Genomic DNA, 20,143 nt, shown 5'->3' on the forward strand with positions numbered 1-20,143 from the left:
TATTGTTATATGAGCTGTTCTCCTCCCCCCACTCCTCCTCCGCTTTGACATACAGAATAGCTTGCACACTTGCTAGTTGTGAAATAGTACTATCAAAGAATTTAAAGACAGAATGCAGCTCCATGTGAGCCCCATAGCATTTCAGTTTTATACCTATTGGGAGACACTTCTTTTCTTTGAGAAGACTGAGGATGAACTAAATGCGCCTATCATTCTTTCTATCCAGGATTTGTGTTAATATCTCTCTTCATTGTTGGGGTAGTAGCTCTTTTCTCTTAATTCAACCCTGGTGATCTGCTGTACGCTGAAGTGTAAAAGCAGAACTTCCTGATCTTTTCTCCTCTTCCCATTCTAGGTGTTCTCTTTTGGGGGAAAAAATTCCTTCCTGAAAAGGGATGGGTGAACCTCATCAATTAAATTACATTTTGGCTATATTAGTAAAGATAGATTATATTCACAAACCTTTTTATTCTGTGTAGTTTAAATCCAGGGGCACTTCCCCAGAGTGATTAAATTTAAAAAAGCAAAGTTTGTTTGTATATGTATATACGTGTGTATATGTATGTGTGTATAAAAATACATACAGCATATAGTAAAATAGACATATCTATTTATGCCAACCTGGCTTTTGAAGCAGCTGTTTTATATATATTTATATAATTTTACTATATGCTAGTATTTTCTCCTCTAAGAACACAGACCCAATAAGTTTCAGGAGTGTGATGATGTTTGAACCCACACTAACATCGTATGTTCAAAAGTTAGGGAAAATGAAATGGCTTGTCCCTATTTCTGATCTTCCATTCATAACTTCACAATACTGGGTCTCCAGTTGGGAGAGTGAAATGAGTCAGATCTCATGTCACCACTTCTGCTCTTTCATAATTACCTGTTGGTAGGACATGTTTGTGTATGCCCTGTACATTCAAGGGGGTTGAGGTGGATCCCTCTCTCCTCCCCGCTTACTCCCATGACCTCTCCCAATGCTTGCCAAATGGGCTAATCCAGGTTAAAGCAGCCTACACAGAGGAAGTAGATATACATTAGATTATTTGATCTTTTTTTAATTGGTCTTCATTCTGTTTTTTTAAAGTGTCTATACAAAGTGAAAATGCAAAACTGCACACTCCTACATAGCTTGTGTGCACCAGAAACTGAAATTTCTGAAGGATCGTAGTATAAAACCAAAACAGTGCCATGTCCTTGTGCTCACACATGCATGCAGACAAGAAAAGCACTGTAGTGCTAAAACCTTATGAAAATCTTGCCATATTTGCTATTTTCTCTTGTATCAAGATTGCATGATATTTCTAATATACTAATATGATATGGAAATAATGGCACGTCACAGTTCTTTCATCATATTGTATCACTGCTTTATCATATTAGGCTAATACACTGCGAGAGTTGATAGAACCTCTCCATGCCAAATCGGATCCACTTCTCTTGGCACTGAACTGATTGGACTCAGATTGATAAACTAATGATTAGAGAATTTAGATCGGAGAGAATTGGCACGACGGAGACTCAACTTCAGCCTCTTGCAAGCAACCTAATGGCCTCCGTTCAGAAAGTTTAATTCTTCTTGAATAACTTTGATGTTTATAAAAGAACAGACATTTTAAAGCATAGACAACCAAATGTCTGGATATGGGGACTCCAGGAAAGTGTTAAAGGGGCAGACCTATTACCAGTCTTTTGAAGAATGCATCCTTTCCACAATGGGACTAGGCACAAAATCATATCCTGTCTACGTGGAGCGCAGTTGCAGAAAATACTGCCCCCTGCATAGGAGAACAGAAGGGGAAGAGGGTCATGGCAGGGGAAGGGCTCTGATGACACACAGTTGTGTTCTGCAGACTTCAAGGAATTAAAGAGGGATCAGCTATGGTAACTATAAAATCCTGTTGTTTTTATTGACTTCAGTGACTTCATTCAGGCAAAGCAGAGAAAGCTAATATAATTTAAGTGTACTTCACTTAAGTGAAGGAGTTAACTTGCTGTATCATACTAAATTAAGTGTATTCTTCCAAGTCAAGGTGTGTACAGACTATTTGGAGACTTAATATATGTTTAATGATTTATAATGAATTATCAGAAGGCACACTGAAACTGATTTGGATGACGGTGATGGAGAAGATACCTCATGCTGGGATTTATTAGACTCCACAGATAAAATCCACAAATCCTCTTTATTTCTAGGACTTACATGTGAGTGATGCTGCCTCACAGAACAGGCATCAGGTATTCTCTGTATAGCACTCGCACTCCATGGGGTTGTTTTGGGGCCAGTATTTGTCTGGATGTCACTCAAAGTAGATTCCAATATTGTTATTTATCATTATGTTCTGGCTCCCTGTGAGTTAATGTTTGCCTTTATCTCTGTGATTAGAATGTGGATTTTCCTTTATATATTTGGCTACGGGTGTATTGTTATAATGTCAATGCTAATTACTTGATATTTCATATTATCTTATGGAGAGATACTTTTAAAAATGTATTTTGAAATGTTTTCTTTCTGTTGGCTCAATGTATGGTATTGCGTTCTGTTAATACCAATAAAATTATAGTTATATATAGTTATATATAAATATTTCCCTTTTATATATAAGTAGACTATGCTCTTTTTCCTCACAAGTAAGAATTGTGCAGTGGATAAAATTTCATCTCTCTGCTTTACAGCAGTAACAAAGCTATAATAGTTTTAATATTAATTTTATAAAATAAAAATCCAGTATACTATGACATATATGCTAGTTGGATATACATCAGTATGCATATTGTGTTTCAATTTAACATTAATGGACCTCTCACAAGTCAATCTATATATTTAACAACATGATTTTGACATTTTTAATTGTTACCAATCAAGAAATTGAACATGCCTATTATAGCAAAATATGCCCACTGTTACTTGTTGTTTACAAAATTGTACATTGATACAGTTTTTTGCCTGTTGACCAAACAGATAAACCCACCATATTTTTATTACTCGCGTATCCTTAGGAATTGATTTTTAAATATAATTTACTGCTTTTTCCAACACTTGACAAAGGCAGAATTCATCTCTTTATATAATGTTGCCTTTGAAATACTTGCCTCTGCCAGTGTCGATAAATCAGTGCTAAGCGCATAAAGATTCTGCAACCTGAAAGATTTATTGTTAAAACCTTGATGGAATGCCCTGCAACCTGAACCAGTCCTTTGCATCCTGTCATTAAACTCCAGAATCAGTTAGAAATGAAATGTTTTGGAAATGAATTAGAGTACCAGAAGCCAAGATAAGAATCTAAAATGTCCTTTGGCTGCCATTTTGGGTTCCACTGATGGCTCATTTACTCTTTTTTTTGCCAAAGGCCAGAAAGAGCTAATATATCTGCCCCACTGTGCATTACAACTTAAGCTTCATTTTTTCCTCTCACAGACTGTATTGAATGAGCATTACCATTTTTGAGAGGGATTCCGAAGGGCTGCAATTAGCAGCCCATGACATTAATTGCATACACATTTGTCAAATATTTTTTCTGTATGCCTTAAAATAAAGTTTGGAAAATGGCAGTTAACGTTTCTTCAATGAAGACAGTTGATTTATTCATTAGGGTAGGGTTTTTAAAGGTATTATTTTCTGCTTAATAAAAAAAATTTATATTACTCATTGGCAAATAACCCAGATTTGCCTCTGCAAATCCTTTGTCCATAAACTCTGTTACTCCCTTTTCCTGTGGGAATGCACACACGTATTCTTCCTAATGGATATGGGACAGATGTCACTTCCATCATGATTATGGTACCAATTGTGGGAGAAAGATTTTGTTAATAAAGTGCACATGTTCCATGTTCAAAAGTTTATTCAGCATCTGGACATTTAATTGCATAAGAAATCTGTGGTGAAGAGTATATTGCTGTTAAATTTTTGTTGTTGTTATTTTAGGTTTTGTTACCAAAGGTGCTATATAGGGGCCCAGTCCTAGGTGGTGCTTAGAGGAGAACAGACTACAGTGGTGTTGAGGGCATTCAGCACCTGACAAGCTTTACATCTTGCAATGTCATGTCTTAAATAAATAAAATGTAAATTAAGCTACAGATTCATTAGTCTGAGGTCTAATTAGTGCATTTATCAAGAAATCTGCAAGAACATTGGCATATATGACATGTTCTAAATAAAACCTATGAGTAAAATTTTCAAAAGCGCTTAAGTCCAATTTTCAGAAGTGCCTAAGACACTTTTGAAAATGGAATTGAGGCTCCTAAGTGACTTAGGCGCTTATGAAAATTGGACTTAAACACTTTTGGAAATTTCACCCTGTGTGTTGTAGTATCCAGCGAAGTAAAGCATACCAATATGACATTTACTATCCTGTGGAGTAGTGTTCCTGTTCTCTGTGAACAGGTGATGTACGAGGAATATGTACTCTATTCAAACCTATTTAGGTACCATCCCTATAAACCATGACAGATATTGCTGTGTACAAGAGTCAGTATTGCTCGAATTGGACTGATGAGTAATGTAGCTATGTCCAACTGTCCCTACCATTTGTCATTTAACCTTTTGCAACATCGTGTGCCCTTACAGTTTAGGTTTATGAAAAGAATGTTTTGTTGAAGAAATACTTGCTTCCAAATAGTTGCTGCTGGACTAATCCATGGGGAAATCATTATCCATTTAAAAGTCACAGTGCCCCCATCTATACAGTGACATAAATTGTCTCTCCAGTTGCACTGTCCCCTGAATATTTAAACTGTCTTTTCGGGTGGCATGGTTTTACTTTGTCCCTGAACTGAGGAGCATGAGAAGAAGCTTGCAGGGAAAATGGTAATGGTGAATGCAATGTTTATTTCACTTTAGCAGTTTGCATCAAAATTAAACACTAATTTCAGCATGTAGCATAGAAAAGAAACAGGAAATTGACAAGAGAGCCTCTTTCATTATGTAAATGATGTAAGGCATTAAAAAATAAAAAGCAGCAAATAAAAATTAAATTGACATTTCCATATGGAAGATAATGTAAGTAAAGCACTTATACCAAATATTAAAGGTTATATTTATAAATATTTGTCATTGCCAACAAATTCTGCTTCAAATCATCAGTTTCCTATTACTGTTAGGAATTATTTTATTTTTATTTGAATTTTATTTTTTCTATGCACTTTTTGCACTCACTAGTACAGTCATACTTAAGTGAAGTTCTGGAACATCCTTCTAATGGGAGCAGTGGGGGCAAAACACCTAACTGGCTTCAAGACTGAGCTTGATAACTTTATGGAGGGGATGGTATGATGAGACTGCCTACAGTGGCATGTGGTCCATCTGTGACTGCTAGTAGCAAATTTCACCAGTGGCCAGTGATGAGACACTAGATGTGGAGGGCTCTGAGTTATTACAGAGAATTCTTTTCCAGGAGTCTGGCTGGAGGGTCTTTCCAACATGCTCAGGGTCTAACTGATCACCGGGTCAGATTGGCAGAAACCCTGTGGGGTGATTGCTTTCCTCTGCAGTGTGGGGCATGAGTCACTTGGTTTAAACTGGAGCAAATGGTGGATTCTCTGTAATTTGAAGTCTTTAAATCATGATTTGAGGACTTCACTAACTCAGCCAGAGGCTATGGATCTATTACAGGGGTGATGTGGATGAGGTTCCGTGGCCTGCAATGTGCAGGAGGTCAGATTAGGTGATCAAAAAGGTCACTTCTGGCATTAATGCCTGAGCTGATGCATCATAAGCACTGGAAGTTAAATAGCCTGAGAATGTACGCTCTTCAGAGCAGGGATCATATTGGTATGTGTTTGTACTGGGCCTACCACAATGGGGCTGAGACCTGTAAGGTGCAACTTCAATATGCTTAATATTCCTCAGATCCTACAAAGACTAGGAGTCTGGTTCTCCCCTTATTGACATCAGTTTTATAGCTCCTTTTATTTCAAGGAACCAATTTCACCCACAAAAAGAGGAGAATCGGGCCCTAGGTCTCAGATGATGAGTGTAAATCAGTGTACAGGAGTATACACAGTTCTGCTGTGCTGACTTTCTCGACAATTTCCTCTGTGTCTTGAAGGTTACATAACAGGCATAAATAGGACATGGATACAAATCTCCCAGATACACTTCCTCTGCACAGGAGGCAGTGGTGTAGCCTGTTACCTTAATACTCCTGTCCTCTGATTCTCCAGCTGCTGACACTTCCTCTGGAAATGTGTATGTCAGCTTGTTTTTAAGGGCATCCCTCCCATAATTCAGGGAGAGTTCTAGGAAACTCTTTTCTATCCCCCACCCTCTTCCCAGTACACAGGCTTCTCTGAAGCACTCCATCACCTCTATGTTGCTGACTGACTTAGTGGGAGCTCTAATGTTAAAACATTATATAATACACAGGTTAAGAAAAAAGTGTCAGTACATCTGGGTACAGTGCTTATATTGTCCAAAAATACAAGTTTTGTTTTAAAAGTCATAAGATACATAAAATACATAATCAGCAATGACCCAAATTTAGGTGAATAAATTTAACAATACAGTTTAGATATTAGCATCCTACTACTTTGAAAGAAGAATGAAAAGGAAGGGGATTGCAAGAAACAGAGAGGGCAGGAGAGGTAGAAGGCAAAAAGGGGAGGGAAGATGCAAAGAAAAGTGATCCGCAGAATTTCAAAAGAAGCCCAGAGATTAACACAGCTTGCATTTACCTTTGAAAAAGGGTTCATTTTAGGAAACAAAGTAAGATTCAGACCTTTATTTTACTGTAAGTGCAGAGAAGGAGGTGATAAGTGATATAGATTTCCTTTTGCACTTTAATAGAGGAATCTACCCTAAATCATTCTGACCAGCTGATTAGCCTTTGGTTTCCATGCAGACCAGAATTGCATCACATTTTATCTCCTGCCTACGCTGTGCTGTGCTTAAACACTGTACCAGTTGTTCTTTTCTCAGTAATCACCCTTGGGAACTACAATGCTCTCCTACTATGAGCTGATTTTCCATCTAACTATGGCTTCCTTTATAAACGTGCCTCACAGAGGTGACTTCATGTGCAGATGAACAATTTTACCTTCTGCTGGTTTGAGTGGTTCTCTTCTTTTGGTTTAGGGTATGGCTACACTGCATCAAAACGCCTGCGGCTGACTTGAGCTTTCCGGTGCTATGAAATTGTAGTGTAGACATTCAGGATCAGGCTGGAACCTAGGCTCTGGGCCCTCCCCCTTGGCTTCTGCCTGAGCCTGAACATCTACACTGCAATTTGATAGCCCCGCAGCCTGAGCCCTGTGAGCCTGAGCCAGCTGACATGGGCCAGCCACAGGTGTTTTATTGCAGTATAGACATGCCCTTAGGCTAAATGGAGAGAGAGAGAGAAAATATTCAGTTTTGTCCACCAGTCTTCTATCTGAATGGATGTAGAAACTACTTAAATTCCCATTTTTTGAATTATAAACTTTGATTTTTCCCCCTTTGTGTAAGATAAACTTATCTTTAGGATCCCTGTCACATGAACATTAACCCTTAGAGCACTGAAGAATTTATGGTACTCTGGTATTTTGCACTGAGAATCTGAAGCATAGGTTACTTCTCTTCAGTGTCTCTTCCCATCCATCCAACCCAGTCAAAGCCCACCTTCTCTCTCCTTAGGCCTTCTTGCTCTCCCTTGTGTAAACATAATGAGATCCCTCCCATTTCCCTACCTTTTTCCCTCAGCCCTTCTTTTGTGGAGCACCAGAAGATGCTGCCAAGCAGAATGACCTCACCCTCCTCACCTGCCTCCATGTTCTTTTTCCGCTTGCCTTATTCATACTGGTCCTGCCCTACTCCAAGCCTGACATTCTGACACTTCTGCTGGCTGACCGACTGAGTAAGGGTTTGGGAATTTTGAATAAGGGGACCAGGTTATGTGTTAGGCCTTGTCTTCATTAGAAGTTCACATTTATTATTAGCTAAATCCAGGCACCTAGTGTTTATCTCAATCTGCTAACACATGTGACAACTACAAAGTGCCTTGTCTGCACTAGAATTTTATTTCATGTTAGTTACCATGTGTTAGCTAACATGTGGTCAGCAAACACCTTTTAGTGTGGACGTGCCCTCAGTGTCAAGAAGGCAAACAAGGAAGGAGGGGAGATTTTTGCATGGGGGAGGAGGGAGGGTCAGGACTTCCTTTATCTAATACTCCCAACTTGTCCACTTACCTGTGGCCAGAAACCAACCCTTGTCCCTGGCATGGCACTCACTAGCAGCCACAAAAAGGTCTTAAAACTTTTCTTGAAGTTAGTTTCCAGGTGCTAAAGATGAACTGTCAAGGCTTTGCTGTAAAGTTCAAAGCAAATCATGTGAGATTTCCAGGGGGGAAGGTAGCTTTTTAATAATGTAATTAATGCCTTTTTCTAATAAAATTATCTCCCCAAGATCCTGGGAAAGCTCAGCTGAGCTGGTTTCTCAGCCAGAGAGTGTGACCTCATTAAAAGGAATGAAAACAGGAGTTTAGATGTCAGTAAAGCACAGGGATTTCAATTTGATCATTTTCACCTTGCTCACTCTCTGACATAGAAACCAGTAAGGCTATAGTTCAACTTTCTCAGGGTTTTCAGAAGGTGGTAATTTAGTTCAAGTGCATCATTAATTAACTACAGGTGAGTAGTGGCTAAGCGTGTGAGGTACTGAATAGCTGGATGAAGCATGTAACCAAGTAGTAAAGTTAGCAAAGCAAAACCTTTAATTATTTGAAGAAGAAAACAACATAGTGAGCCTGGAGGATAGAAGGCAGGTAGAGGAGAATTGAGAAAAGGGATGCAGCCACAAAAAGGAAATGGGAAGAGGCAACTACCTTGATGACTTCACCAACTGCTAGAAGCCCTCTTTCCCCAAAATACTGAAGATATGCTCAGATGGCTGGCAACCCGAAAGGAAAGAGGAACCTAAAGATGAGGAGAGGAATCTTAGTGACATTGGGAAGAACAGCAGAAATATGATGAGCAGGTCTTAAAAGCCTGCAAGCCTCAAAAGGAGGACTGTAGGTCCTTGAAACATCTGCACACTTGGTCTGGTGGGTGACAAAGTTGAGGGCTGATGGTGTGGTGTTACCTTTTCACAGATGATGTGTGTGCTAATAGCGTTGGATGTAATCTGTAGTTCTTCTGGTAGCTTTCTTAACTGCAAAAGCTTCACATGTCTATAATGGCATGAACCCTTTAGTGGAAGATGACTAATGGAAGGTATAAGAAGACACCTCTGCTGATATAATAAAAATAATATGGAAAGCTTCTGAAGAAGATTACAAAACTTTAGAGACTGAGATTAGAAGGGTGATGAGACATCTGTGTTTTCTGTGATTCTGTCTATAACATTTATCCCCTGCCACAGAATAATGTTCTAACTCATAGGATTGAATATGCAACCTTCTGAATGTCACTGATTCAGTGTTTCAGAGTAGCAGCCGTGTTAGTCTGTATTCGCAAAAAGAAAAGGAGTACTTGTGGCACCTTAGAGACTAACAAATTTATTAGAGCATAAGCTTTCGTGAGCTACAGCTCACTTCATCGGATTTCCACCAAATGCATCCGATGAAGTGAGCTGTAGCTCACGAAAGCTTATGCTCTAATAAATTTGTTAGTCTCTAAGGTGCCACAAGTACTCCTTTTCTTTTTGATTCAGTGTTGTCTTCCTCAGCGGGCAAACAGACAGTAATTCTTCTCAGTGGTCTGGACTGCTCCTGTTCAACTCAATGATGAGTTATGTCTGAAACCTAATACCACTATGTATATATCAACAATGGTAACTATTTCACTCTGACCATTTTAATAGCAATATCCAGCTAAAGTTCTGCCTATTGATCTTGGATATACTGAGGGAAATAATGTAAAGAGGAATATGGTTATTGACAAGGATTTCTGGGTCAGGAAACTAGTTAATTCTCACCAACCCCCGAAACTCAGATCACTCACAAATGGGATTGCACTGCCAAAATCCCAAAGTGCATCTGCATGTCTTTAACTCAAATCATTTCTCATTCCTTAATGTGGTACCAAAAGCTGCAACTTTCTCCTCATTAGTTGCAAAAAACCTTCACCTTTCCTTCTTGATAAAATGTTTATGGCATCTTTGTAAATTCAGAGGCAGTGTAAAATACATGTCAGAAACCTTCCAAAATTGAAAGATGAATATCAAAATAATGCAATGGCTACTGTGCTGTGTGTATTATTCAGTTTCACATTTAATTAAATAAAAAATGTCTGATATTGAATATACTTGAATCTCCAGCAGAAATTTCATTGTCACAGACTTTGGTGCTACTGTGGTATAGCAATTGGAGACCTCGCTATAGAATTTAGGCCTAGTGTGCCGCAAAGTACATGTCGAGGCTGTTCTATAACCAAGTGAAAAAGCTGCTCAAGAAATGGATGCGGCCAGGAATAACAATCCGTGTTCCAGATTAGGGACTCTTACCTGCAGCAGTGTATGGAAATCCTAAAATCATTTTTTTCAGAGGAGCCAGGTGGCTAGAGAAACACAGTCTGGAACTCAGAATAATGAATAACAACCTAATGTTTGTGGTGCCATTCTAAAATTAGTCTGTGAATCCCTCTAGGCCTACAGCCCTCCTCCAGAATCTGTTCTGTATCTGAATCAGGTATCCCTTGAGGCCTGATTCTTCCTTAAAGAAACTGTAATGCTAGTGCAACGTATCAGACAGCTACAGCCCCACCTGAGGCCTTCCATTGGCAAATGGATGTATTACTAACCCAGTCATTTAACCATGAGCTAGCTTAGATCAAACCATGAGCTATCTTCGACACTCTTAATTTAATCTCAAATCATGATGCTTTTAGGATACCATGTCCTTTAGGGTATATCTACACTGCAATTAAAAATCTGTAGCTGGCCCATGTCAGCTGACTCAGGCTCACAGGACTCGGGCCAAAAGGCTGTTTAATTGGTTAGACCCTTGGGCTGGAGCCCAGGCTCTAGGACCCTGAGAGGTTAGGAGGATCCCAGAGCTTGGGCAGTTGCCTGAGCCCAAATGTCTACACCACAATTAAACAGCCCCACAGCAAGAGCCCTGCGTGCCCGAATCAGCTGGCATGGGCCAGCCGCAGGTGACTCACTGCAGTTTAGAAATACTCTGTGTCTCAATCTGTGAGATCAGGAGTGTCTAACCATAGGAACCAATTCCAAGAGTAAACTCCCAGCCCCCACCATAGTTCCAGAGAACCACACCTGCCATGGAGACAAAAAAAAAAATAGAAGGGAAAGGACATAGCTGAGTGGGGAAGAGGACAATCTTCCACTCATACCCAAATTCACACCGTGCAAGAGTGTTAGTACAGAGTTACAGCAAACAAACAACAAACATCTACAACAGCATAACAACTGCCACCACGTGGATGTTACCATGATAGTGGTTGCCCTCAGGAAAGGAAGGGAAGGAGAATAGGGAGTTCTGCCTATCCGCCCTCAGGAACTTTTCTTTTAGGAACCCACAAAGCGAAAAATGGCTTCAACCCTCTAAAATATGTGTTGGTACTTGGACCTCCATTTTAATATTTAACTGTCCATGAACTGTCACTCTTCTCCCTCATCCTTTGCCCCTTTGTCATGGAATAACAGGGAAAGAGAATCCATTCCTTCACAGCTTGTATTTTTTAAAGTCTTTGGAAACTTTAGCATGATTTAGGTATTTAAAAAAGCAAATATTTGTAATTCATCTTTAAAGCTCTTGGTGTTAGCCAGTTAGCTAAAGGTTTCACCAGCATTTACATATTTGGGGTGAAGCTTTAAAATGAAGTTAAGTGAATAGTCTCACTCCCCCACATGAGCTGATTGAGGGGCAGCTCCAGTCCAGCAGTGCTGTCATCTTTATCATTTCCCAGGGTGCAGGAGCATTCCACTGGAATAAGGTGATGTTGTAGCCTCTGCAAAGGTATCTGACATCACTAACAAAGGGGCCTAAATGCAGAGCGAATCCTAAATGCTCAGAGTCACCTCACTGGCTCTCTTTTCCTCACTGCTCAATCCTTCACACCAAAGCCCCGGCCCTACTCCCAAATGCAGATGACTAAGTGATATCAGTGCCTGGATGAAGATAACCTCAAGCAAGATGGAGGTGAGGTATGTGGATAGAGGGGAAATATTTCAAAGAATTGGCTAACACCATACCACTTTGGAGTACATCTGTCTGCCAGTTGTCAGAATGGGGTGCAAATGGGGGCCTTCTGGACTCTTCATTGCTGCCAATATCAGAATAGCGTCTGCTACCAAATATACCATTTTCCATCCAGCCAAGATGTTCCCCCCAACTTAAGTCATTGATCTGGTTACCACAAATGGAAATTCTTTGCCCAAGTTTCCCCTCAGGCCCTTTCACAGATTCATTGATAGCTTCTAGATTCAATTACTGCGTAATTCTTTATCTTAGCATGAATGTGACAGCCCTGAAGAGCTTCAGTTGATGTTGACAGTGGCAGAATGACTACTTAGTAATACAAGCTGATGCAAATACTTCACCTGTGCTTTTTGGAACTGCAGAGTTACAGATGAATTTAAGGTTTCAGAGTAGCAGCCATGTTATCCTGTATCCTCAAAAAGAACAGGAGTACTGGTGGCACCTTAGAGACTAACATTTATTTGAGCATAAGCTTTTGTGGGCTACAGCCCACTTCATTGGATGCATAGAATGGAATATGTAGTAAGAAGATACATATATACATACAGAGAACATGAAAAGGTGGAAGTAGCCATACCAACTGTAAGAGGCTAATTAATTAAGATGAGCTATTATCAGCAGGAGAAAAAAACTTTTGTAGTGATAATCAAGATGGCCCATTTAGACAGTTGACAAGAAGGTGTGAGGATACTTAACATTGGGATATAGATTCAATATGTGTAATGACCCAGCCACTCCCAGTCTCTATTCAAACCCAAACCGGATAGTCTCGACACAAATCTGACATCAGGAATCATAACATTCAAAAACCAGTAGGAAAACACTTCAACCTCTCTGGTCACTCAGTAACAGACGTAAAGGTGGCAATTTTGCAACAGAAAAGCTTCAAAAACAGACTCCAACAAGAAACTGCTGAGCTTGAATTAATATGCAAACTAGATACCATTAACTTGGGTTTGAATAGAGACTGGGAGTGGCTGGATCATTACACATATTGAATCTATTTCCCCATGTTAAGTATCCTCACACCTTGTCAACTGTCTAAATGAGCCATCTTGATATATTCTTACTATATGTTCCATTCCATGCTTCCAGTGAAGTGGGCTGTAGCCCACTAAAGCTTATATTCAAATAAATTTGTTAGTCTCTAAGGTGCCACAAGTACTCCTGTTCTTTTTTTAGATGAATTTAAGGTACTGCTCTTTTTATTCAAAACCCTAAATGGGTTAAGCCTAAACTGTTTCAAGGACTGCCTCTTAATTGCTCATTGGGAAAGTTGGGATTTTCAGTAACTTGTGAAATGCATGATAAGGTTGAGAGATTTCTTAGTAGCTGGCTCCAGAACATCCTGCCAAAAGATGAACATGCCATTGAATCTGGACAGCTTCGGGCTAAATTATAAAAACTCATCTCTTCAGCATAGTTTTCCCATAATAACTACTAACCACCCATGAGGAGAAAGCATGGTCCTATGAAACAAAAATTGTTGCTGGAGGGAAGAGTCTGGAGAAAGATGCCCTTTTTATATAACAAGGGATAAAAGGAAGGGAGAAACAGACAAAATAATCTGCTGTCAGATTTAGCTAGCTTTATCCAGATTTCTTTGTAAATCACTCAGATACCATTAAGATAGCACCTTAGATCGATAGAATTACACATTGGAAGATGCAAACAGACATGAATACATGGACTGTACTAATGTTCCTATTCATTGTAATGTCTCATGGAAATTCTAAAATTGCAGCCTAGCGACATTTCTAAAAAAACAGAAAAAATCAAGAACACAAAGGATTTGAGAAAGTGTATTAGTATTCACTTATTTAGTCTTTTCCTTTTGTTTTAACAATAACAGTCTTTATAACAGAAAAGAAAAAAAAAGACGATGGCATCTTGTCATTTTGATTTGTCTTTAAATGTTGCCTACACACACGTGATTAAATCAGTAACTGTCTCCCAGCAGCATATTATATACTAAGAGGATCTAGGGAAAGAACACGCAACAACCCAAAGGCTCTTTTCAAAGCCACAACCTCTCTCTCAGTTGAAGAGCTGTAATCCTTCCTCACCTATAGGACGTTTAAAACAAAATGCGTGCTTTACAAATTACTATTAGATTACAGAAATGTACAGAAGAGTCAAAGGACTGCATGTCTTTGAGGATTTCTGCTGATATTAATGATTGTAAAGTGCTTAGAGCATGTGAGGTGTTATATAAATGTAAGTATTATTCTGGGAGACAGAGTTTTTTTTTCTCTCTAGCTTCCCTGTTTGAAACTGACCCAGGTGAGTAATTACTAGACTGTCTGATGTTTGTTTGGCCTCTGAAATGAGTAGTTGGTCTCAGTCCAGTTTGTGGTTGGCATGTATCTGCCCCCCAGAAAGCTGAGGTCACCATTTGCACCAGTTAGCATCCTTGTCAGTAGTGTTAGTAGAAAAGTTAATGTCTGAGTGTATATGGAGGCTGAAGCCCCAGTTCATCAGGGTACTTAAACATGTGAGTGCTCTCATTTAAGACACTTAACTTGTGTGCTTAAAGTCAGGCATGTGCTTAAGTCTGAATGGCCATCTCACTTCAGGAAGTGGTTCTTTCAGAAGCAGATTAAGGAGATTGGCAGGTTAGGTTGGGGTAGGAAAACATGCACTACTGAAGGGGAAGAAATGAGGTCTCCCCTCTCTCTCTCTCTCTCTCTCTCTAATTTCAGGTTTCAGAGTAGCAGCCGTGTTAGTCTGTATTCGCAAAAAGAAAAGGAGTACTTGTGGCACCTTAGAGACTAAGTGAGCTGTAGCTCACGAAAGCTTATGCTCTAATAAATTTGTTAGTCTCTAAGGTGCCACAAGTACTCCTTTTCTCTCTCTAATGCCGTCTTAGCGTTTAGTGCTTTCACAGGCCATATTTGTTTTAAACAATATGTGCAGGAGAATCAGTGAGGCAAAATGAATAGCTTATCCTTTCTCCCACCCGTTTGTGTCTGGTCTACTTAGACTACAAATGCAGACACGGGCTGTTTCTTACTCTTTGTACAATTCCTAACACAACAGGGCCCCAATTTAAGCGGAACCTCTAGGAATTACTGTCGCGCAAAGGATAGTATAGGTGACCCCATAAATTACTTTTTTCACATGTCCATGAATAGGGACAAAACAGAGAGAAAATGTAGTGTCAGTTGAAGAAGCAAAACAGAAACAGCCCCCCACACACACACAAACACAATCGTAGGGGAAATGGCACCTCCTGAACTGAAGCACATTTTTACTTTGTTTTTGAGAACCCTTTTGGTTTCCCCTAAAGGGGGGGGGGAAAAACAAGACAATGTTAAGCCTCCTTCCCCTGATTATTTTTCAGTCGGATCTCTCACCTGAAGTTCCTTCTCTTTTCGTAGGCTGCTCCTATTGCTTCCATTTCTTTCAATAGCTTATGAATTTACTATGATGGTTATTTGTAATTAAGTGTCTATTATGACAGTAAACTTATACCCTGTAGTCTTTTTTTTTCTGCTTTGTAGAAAGCTTTGTATTGTCAAAAGTTTTGCTTTTGTTTCACTTGAAAAGTACTGTATCTAGAAGTGATTTACTTAAGCAATAATTAGAGAGAAGAATAGCTTTAGGCAATGTTTGACTTGCAATACTCTTGAGGGGGGGCAGATTTTGGCAGATGTGGAATACTCTTCCTATATGTGAAATGATCCCTTTCTGGATTTGTTAAAAATACTGCTTTTAGGGAGGCTTTTATGGGTTTTTAATAACCATGTTAATTATACACTGTTCCTTTCTCTTGTTTGTTTTTTTTCCTGGTTTTTTAAAGCTGAAACTGTAGAAGAAAAGCCAGAAGACTCCTTGCAAGATTTGTACAGAGCCTTGGAGCAGGCCAGTCTGTCGCCTTTAGGAGAATACCGGATTTCCACCAAGCTGGAGTACAAGAAGTTTTTTATAAAAAGATGTAGCAATCCAGTAGTCAATGAAAAACTGCACCAACTGCGAATTCTGAAAAGCACTTTAAAGGTGAAATAATAGAAGGTGGGGGAAATCCCACCAAAGAGTTGGATCTTATTATATTGTATTCAAAGATTAACTATATTCAGCTGGAGGGCAATCTGAATCTTGTGTGTGAAAAGAACAAAAGAGAGACATGGGAAAATACTGTTCTCAAAGCTGAGGAAAAGTGTCCGGGGGGGAGAGAAATCTGTTTTATTTCTCAATAGATAAAATCTCTGTGAGCTCCTCTCCTACCTAGTTAAACATGATTTGATCTGAAATTTTCAGAAGAGGTATTAATTCCCCTTTTTTCCTAAAACATTTTCATTTACCAAGATAAACGTGCTATATCATTACCTGAGAGCAAGCTTAATTAAAGTCAATCATTTGGAAAGTGGCAGTTTTATTTAAAATGTTGTTGCTTTATGATTACTAAGCTTGTTTGGAAAAGAATTGAACATTTGTTTTCTGCCTGAAGATTTTACAAAGATTTATGAAATAAATGGCAGTAATGATGCATATAAATATTGTAGTAATGGCCCTACATTTAAAACAGAGCATTTGTATTTTGAAATTTTAACCACCCTGTCTACTCCCTTAATCATCAGAAAGTTATTGCAGTGCACGCTATTCCAGATTACATCAGGGATGTTCCTTTAAAGCACAGTAAGCAATAGATACTCTTATGCTGGATCTTCCTTGAGGCCCAGTTATCTATATTAAATTTAACTTACTACATTTTAAGCCGCTAGATACTAAATACATTGGCCTTTGGTAGCAGCTTTTGTCTCAGAGTTCTTTACTAACATTAATGAATTAAGTCTTCCAACTCCCCTGAGAGGCACTTAAACAGTATTATCTCCATTCTGTATGACCCTGATCCTGCAAAGACTTACACAGAGGATTTAAAGGAGTACTTGTGGCACCTTAGAGACTAACAAATTTATTAGAGCATAAGCTTTCGTGAGCTACAGCTCACTTCTTCAGATGCATTTGGTGGAAAAAACAGAGGGGAGATTGATATACACACAGAGAGAACATGAAACAATGGGTTTATCATACACACTGTAAGGAGAAATGCATCCGATGAAGTGAGCTGTAGCTCACGAAAGCTTATGCTCTAATAAATTTGTTAGTCTCTAAGGTGCCACAAGTACTCCTTTTCTTTTTGTGAATACAGACTAACACGGCTGCTACTCTGAAAACTGTAAGGAGAGTGATCACTTAAGATAAGCCATCACTAGCAGCGGGGGGGAGGGAGAGGAGGAAAACCTTTCATGGTGACATGCAAGGTAGGCTAATTCCAGCAGTTAACAAGAATATCTGAGGAACAGTGGGGGGTGGGGTGGGGGGGAGAAATAACATGGGGAAATAGTTTTACTTTGTGTAATGACTCATCCATTCCCAGTCTCTATTCAAGCCTAAGTTAATTGTATCTAGTTTGCAAATTAATTCCAATTCAGCAGTCTCTCCTTGGAGTCTGTTTTTGAAGCTTTTTGTTGAAGGATAGCCACTCTTAGGTCTGTAATCGAGTGACCAGAGAGATTGAAGTGTTCTCCAACTGTTTTTTGAATGTTATAATTCTTGACGTCTGATTTGTGTCCATTCATTCTTTTACGTAGAGACTGTCCAGCTTGGCCAATATACATGGCAGAGGGGCATTGCTGGCACATGATGGCATCTATCACATTGGTAGATGCACAGGTGAACGAGCCTCTGATAGTTTGGCTGATGTGATTAGGCCCTGTGATGGTGCTTCCGCCGACATGCATGAGCTGAAATTGTGGAAAAGCAGCATCGCTTACCCCATAACCTCGGCCATGCAGAACACAGTGCCATCCACAGCCTCAGAAACAACTCTGACATCATAATCAAAAAGGCTGACAAAGAAGGTGCTGTCGTCATCATGAATAGGTCGGAGTATGAACAAGAGGCTACTAGGCAGCTCTCCAACATCACTTTCTACAAGCCATTACCCTCTGATCCCACTGAGAGTTACCAAAAGAAACTACAGCATTTGCTCAAGAAACTCCCTGAAAAAGCACAAGAACAAATCCGCACAGACACACCCCTAGAACCCCGACCTGGGGTATTCTGTCTGCTACCCAAGATCCATAAACCTGGAAATCCTGGACGCCCCATCATCTCAGGCATTGGCACCCTGACAGCAGGATTGTCTGGCTATGTAGACTCCCTCCTCAGGCCCTACGTTACCAGCACTCCTAGCTATCTTCGAGACACCACTGACTTCCTGAGGAAACTACAGTCCATTGGTGATCTTCCTAAAAACACCATCCTAGTCACTATGGATGTAGAAGCCCTCTACACCAACATTTCACACAAAGATGGACTACAAGCCATCAGGAACAGTATCCCCGATAATGTCACAGCTAACCTAGTGGCTGAACTTTGTGACTTTGTCCTCACCCATAACTATTTCACATTTGGGGACAATGTATACCTTCAAATCAGCGGCACTGCGATGGGTACTCGCATGGCCCCACAGTATGCCAACATTTTTATGGCTGACTTAGAACAACGCTTCCTCAGCTCTCGTCCCCTAATGCCCCTACTCTACTTGCGCTACATTGATGACATCTTCATCATCTGGACCCATGGAAAAGAAGCCCTTGAGGAATTCCACCAGGATTTCAACAATTTCCATCCCACCATCAACCTCAGCCTGGACCAGTCCACACAAGAGATCCACTTCCTGGACACTACGGTGCTAATAAGCGATGGTCACATAAACACCACCCTATATCGGAAACCTACTGACCGCTATTCCTACCTACATGCCTCTAGCTTTCATCCAGATCATACCACACGATCCATTGTCTACAGCCAAGCTCTACGATATAACCGCATTTGCTCCAACCCCTTAGACAGAGACAAACACCTACAAGATCTCTATCATGCATTCCTAAAACTACAATACCCACCTGCTGAAGTGAAGAAACAGATTGACAGAGCCAGAAGAGTACCCAGAAGTCACCTACTACAGGACAGGCCCAACAAAGAAAATAACAGAACACCACTAGCCATCACCTTCAGCCCCCAACTAAAACCCCTCCAATGCATCATCAAGGATCTACAACCTATCCTGAAGGACGACCCATCGCTCTCACAGATCTTGGGAGACAGGCCAGTCCTTGCTTACAGACAGCCCCCCAATCTGAAACAAATACTCACCAGCAACCACACACCACACAACAGAACCACTAACCCAGGAACCTATCCTTGCAACAAATCCCGTTGCCAACTCTGTCCACATATCTATTCAGGGGACACCATCATAGGGCCTAATCACATCAGCCACACTATCAGAGGCTCGTTCACCTGTGCATCTACCAATGTGATATATGCCATCATGTGCCAGCAATGCCCCTCTGCCATGTACATTGGCCAAACTGGACAGTCTCTACATAAAAGAATGAATGGACACAAATCAGATGTCAAGAATTATAACATTCAAAAACCAGTTGGAGAACACTTCAATCTCTCTGGTCACTCGATTACAGACCTAAGAGTGGCTATCCTTCAACAAAAAAGCTTCAAAAACAGACTCCAAGGAGAGACTGCTGAATTGGAATTAATTTGCAAACTAGATACAATTAACTTAGGCTTGAATAGAGACTGGGAATGGATGAGTCATTACACAAAGTAAAACTATTTCCCCATGGTATTTCTCCCCCCCACCCCACCCCCCACTGTTCCTCAGATATTCTTGTTAACTGCTGGAATTAGCCAACCTTGCATGTCACCAGGAAAGGTTTTCCTCCTTCCCCCCCCCTGCTGCTGGTGATGGCTTATCTTAAGTGATCACTCTCCTTATAGTGTGTATGATAAACGCATTGTTTCATGTTCTCTGTGTGTGTATATCAATCTCCCCTCTGTTTTTTCCACCAAATGCATCCGAAGAAGTGAGCTGTAGCTCACGAAAGCTTATGCTCTAATAAATTTGTTAGTCTCTAAGGTGCCACAAGTACTCCATTTCTTTTTGCGAATACAGACTAACACGGCTGCTACTA

At 40.0% G+C, this 20,143-nt stretch overlaps 1 protein-coding gene across 9 annotated transcripts in view; it reads left to right on the plus strand.

The window, feature by feature from the left end:
• The window catches only part of CNKSR2 (connector enhancer of kinase suppressor of Ras 2), a 384,996-nt gene that overhangs the window by 360,449 nt on the left and 4,404 nt on the right, over nt 1-20,143 (plus strand). For 7 of the 9 annotated variants that reach the window (XM_043504743.1, XM_038375840.2, XM_038375865.2 and 4 more), the window contains one exon: nt 15,943-16,139. In XM_043504743.1, coding sequence (XP_043360678.1) covers nt 15,943-16,139 — 197 coding nt within the window. Of the gene's footprint in view, nt 1-1,389; nt 4,040-15,942; nt 16,140-20,143 lie in introns of those variants that run through there. The other 2 variants (XM_043504745.1, XM_043504744.1) reach the window with 1 other exon arrangement.

This window comes from Dermochelys coriacea, chromosome 1, assembly GCF_009764565.3.
Source record: "Dermochelys coriacea isolate rDerCor1 chromosome 1, rDerCor1.pri.v4, whole genome shotgun sequence".
Taxonomy (NCBI): Eukaryota; Metazoa; Chordata; order Testudines; family Dermochelyidae; genus Dermochelys; species Dermochelys coriacea.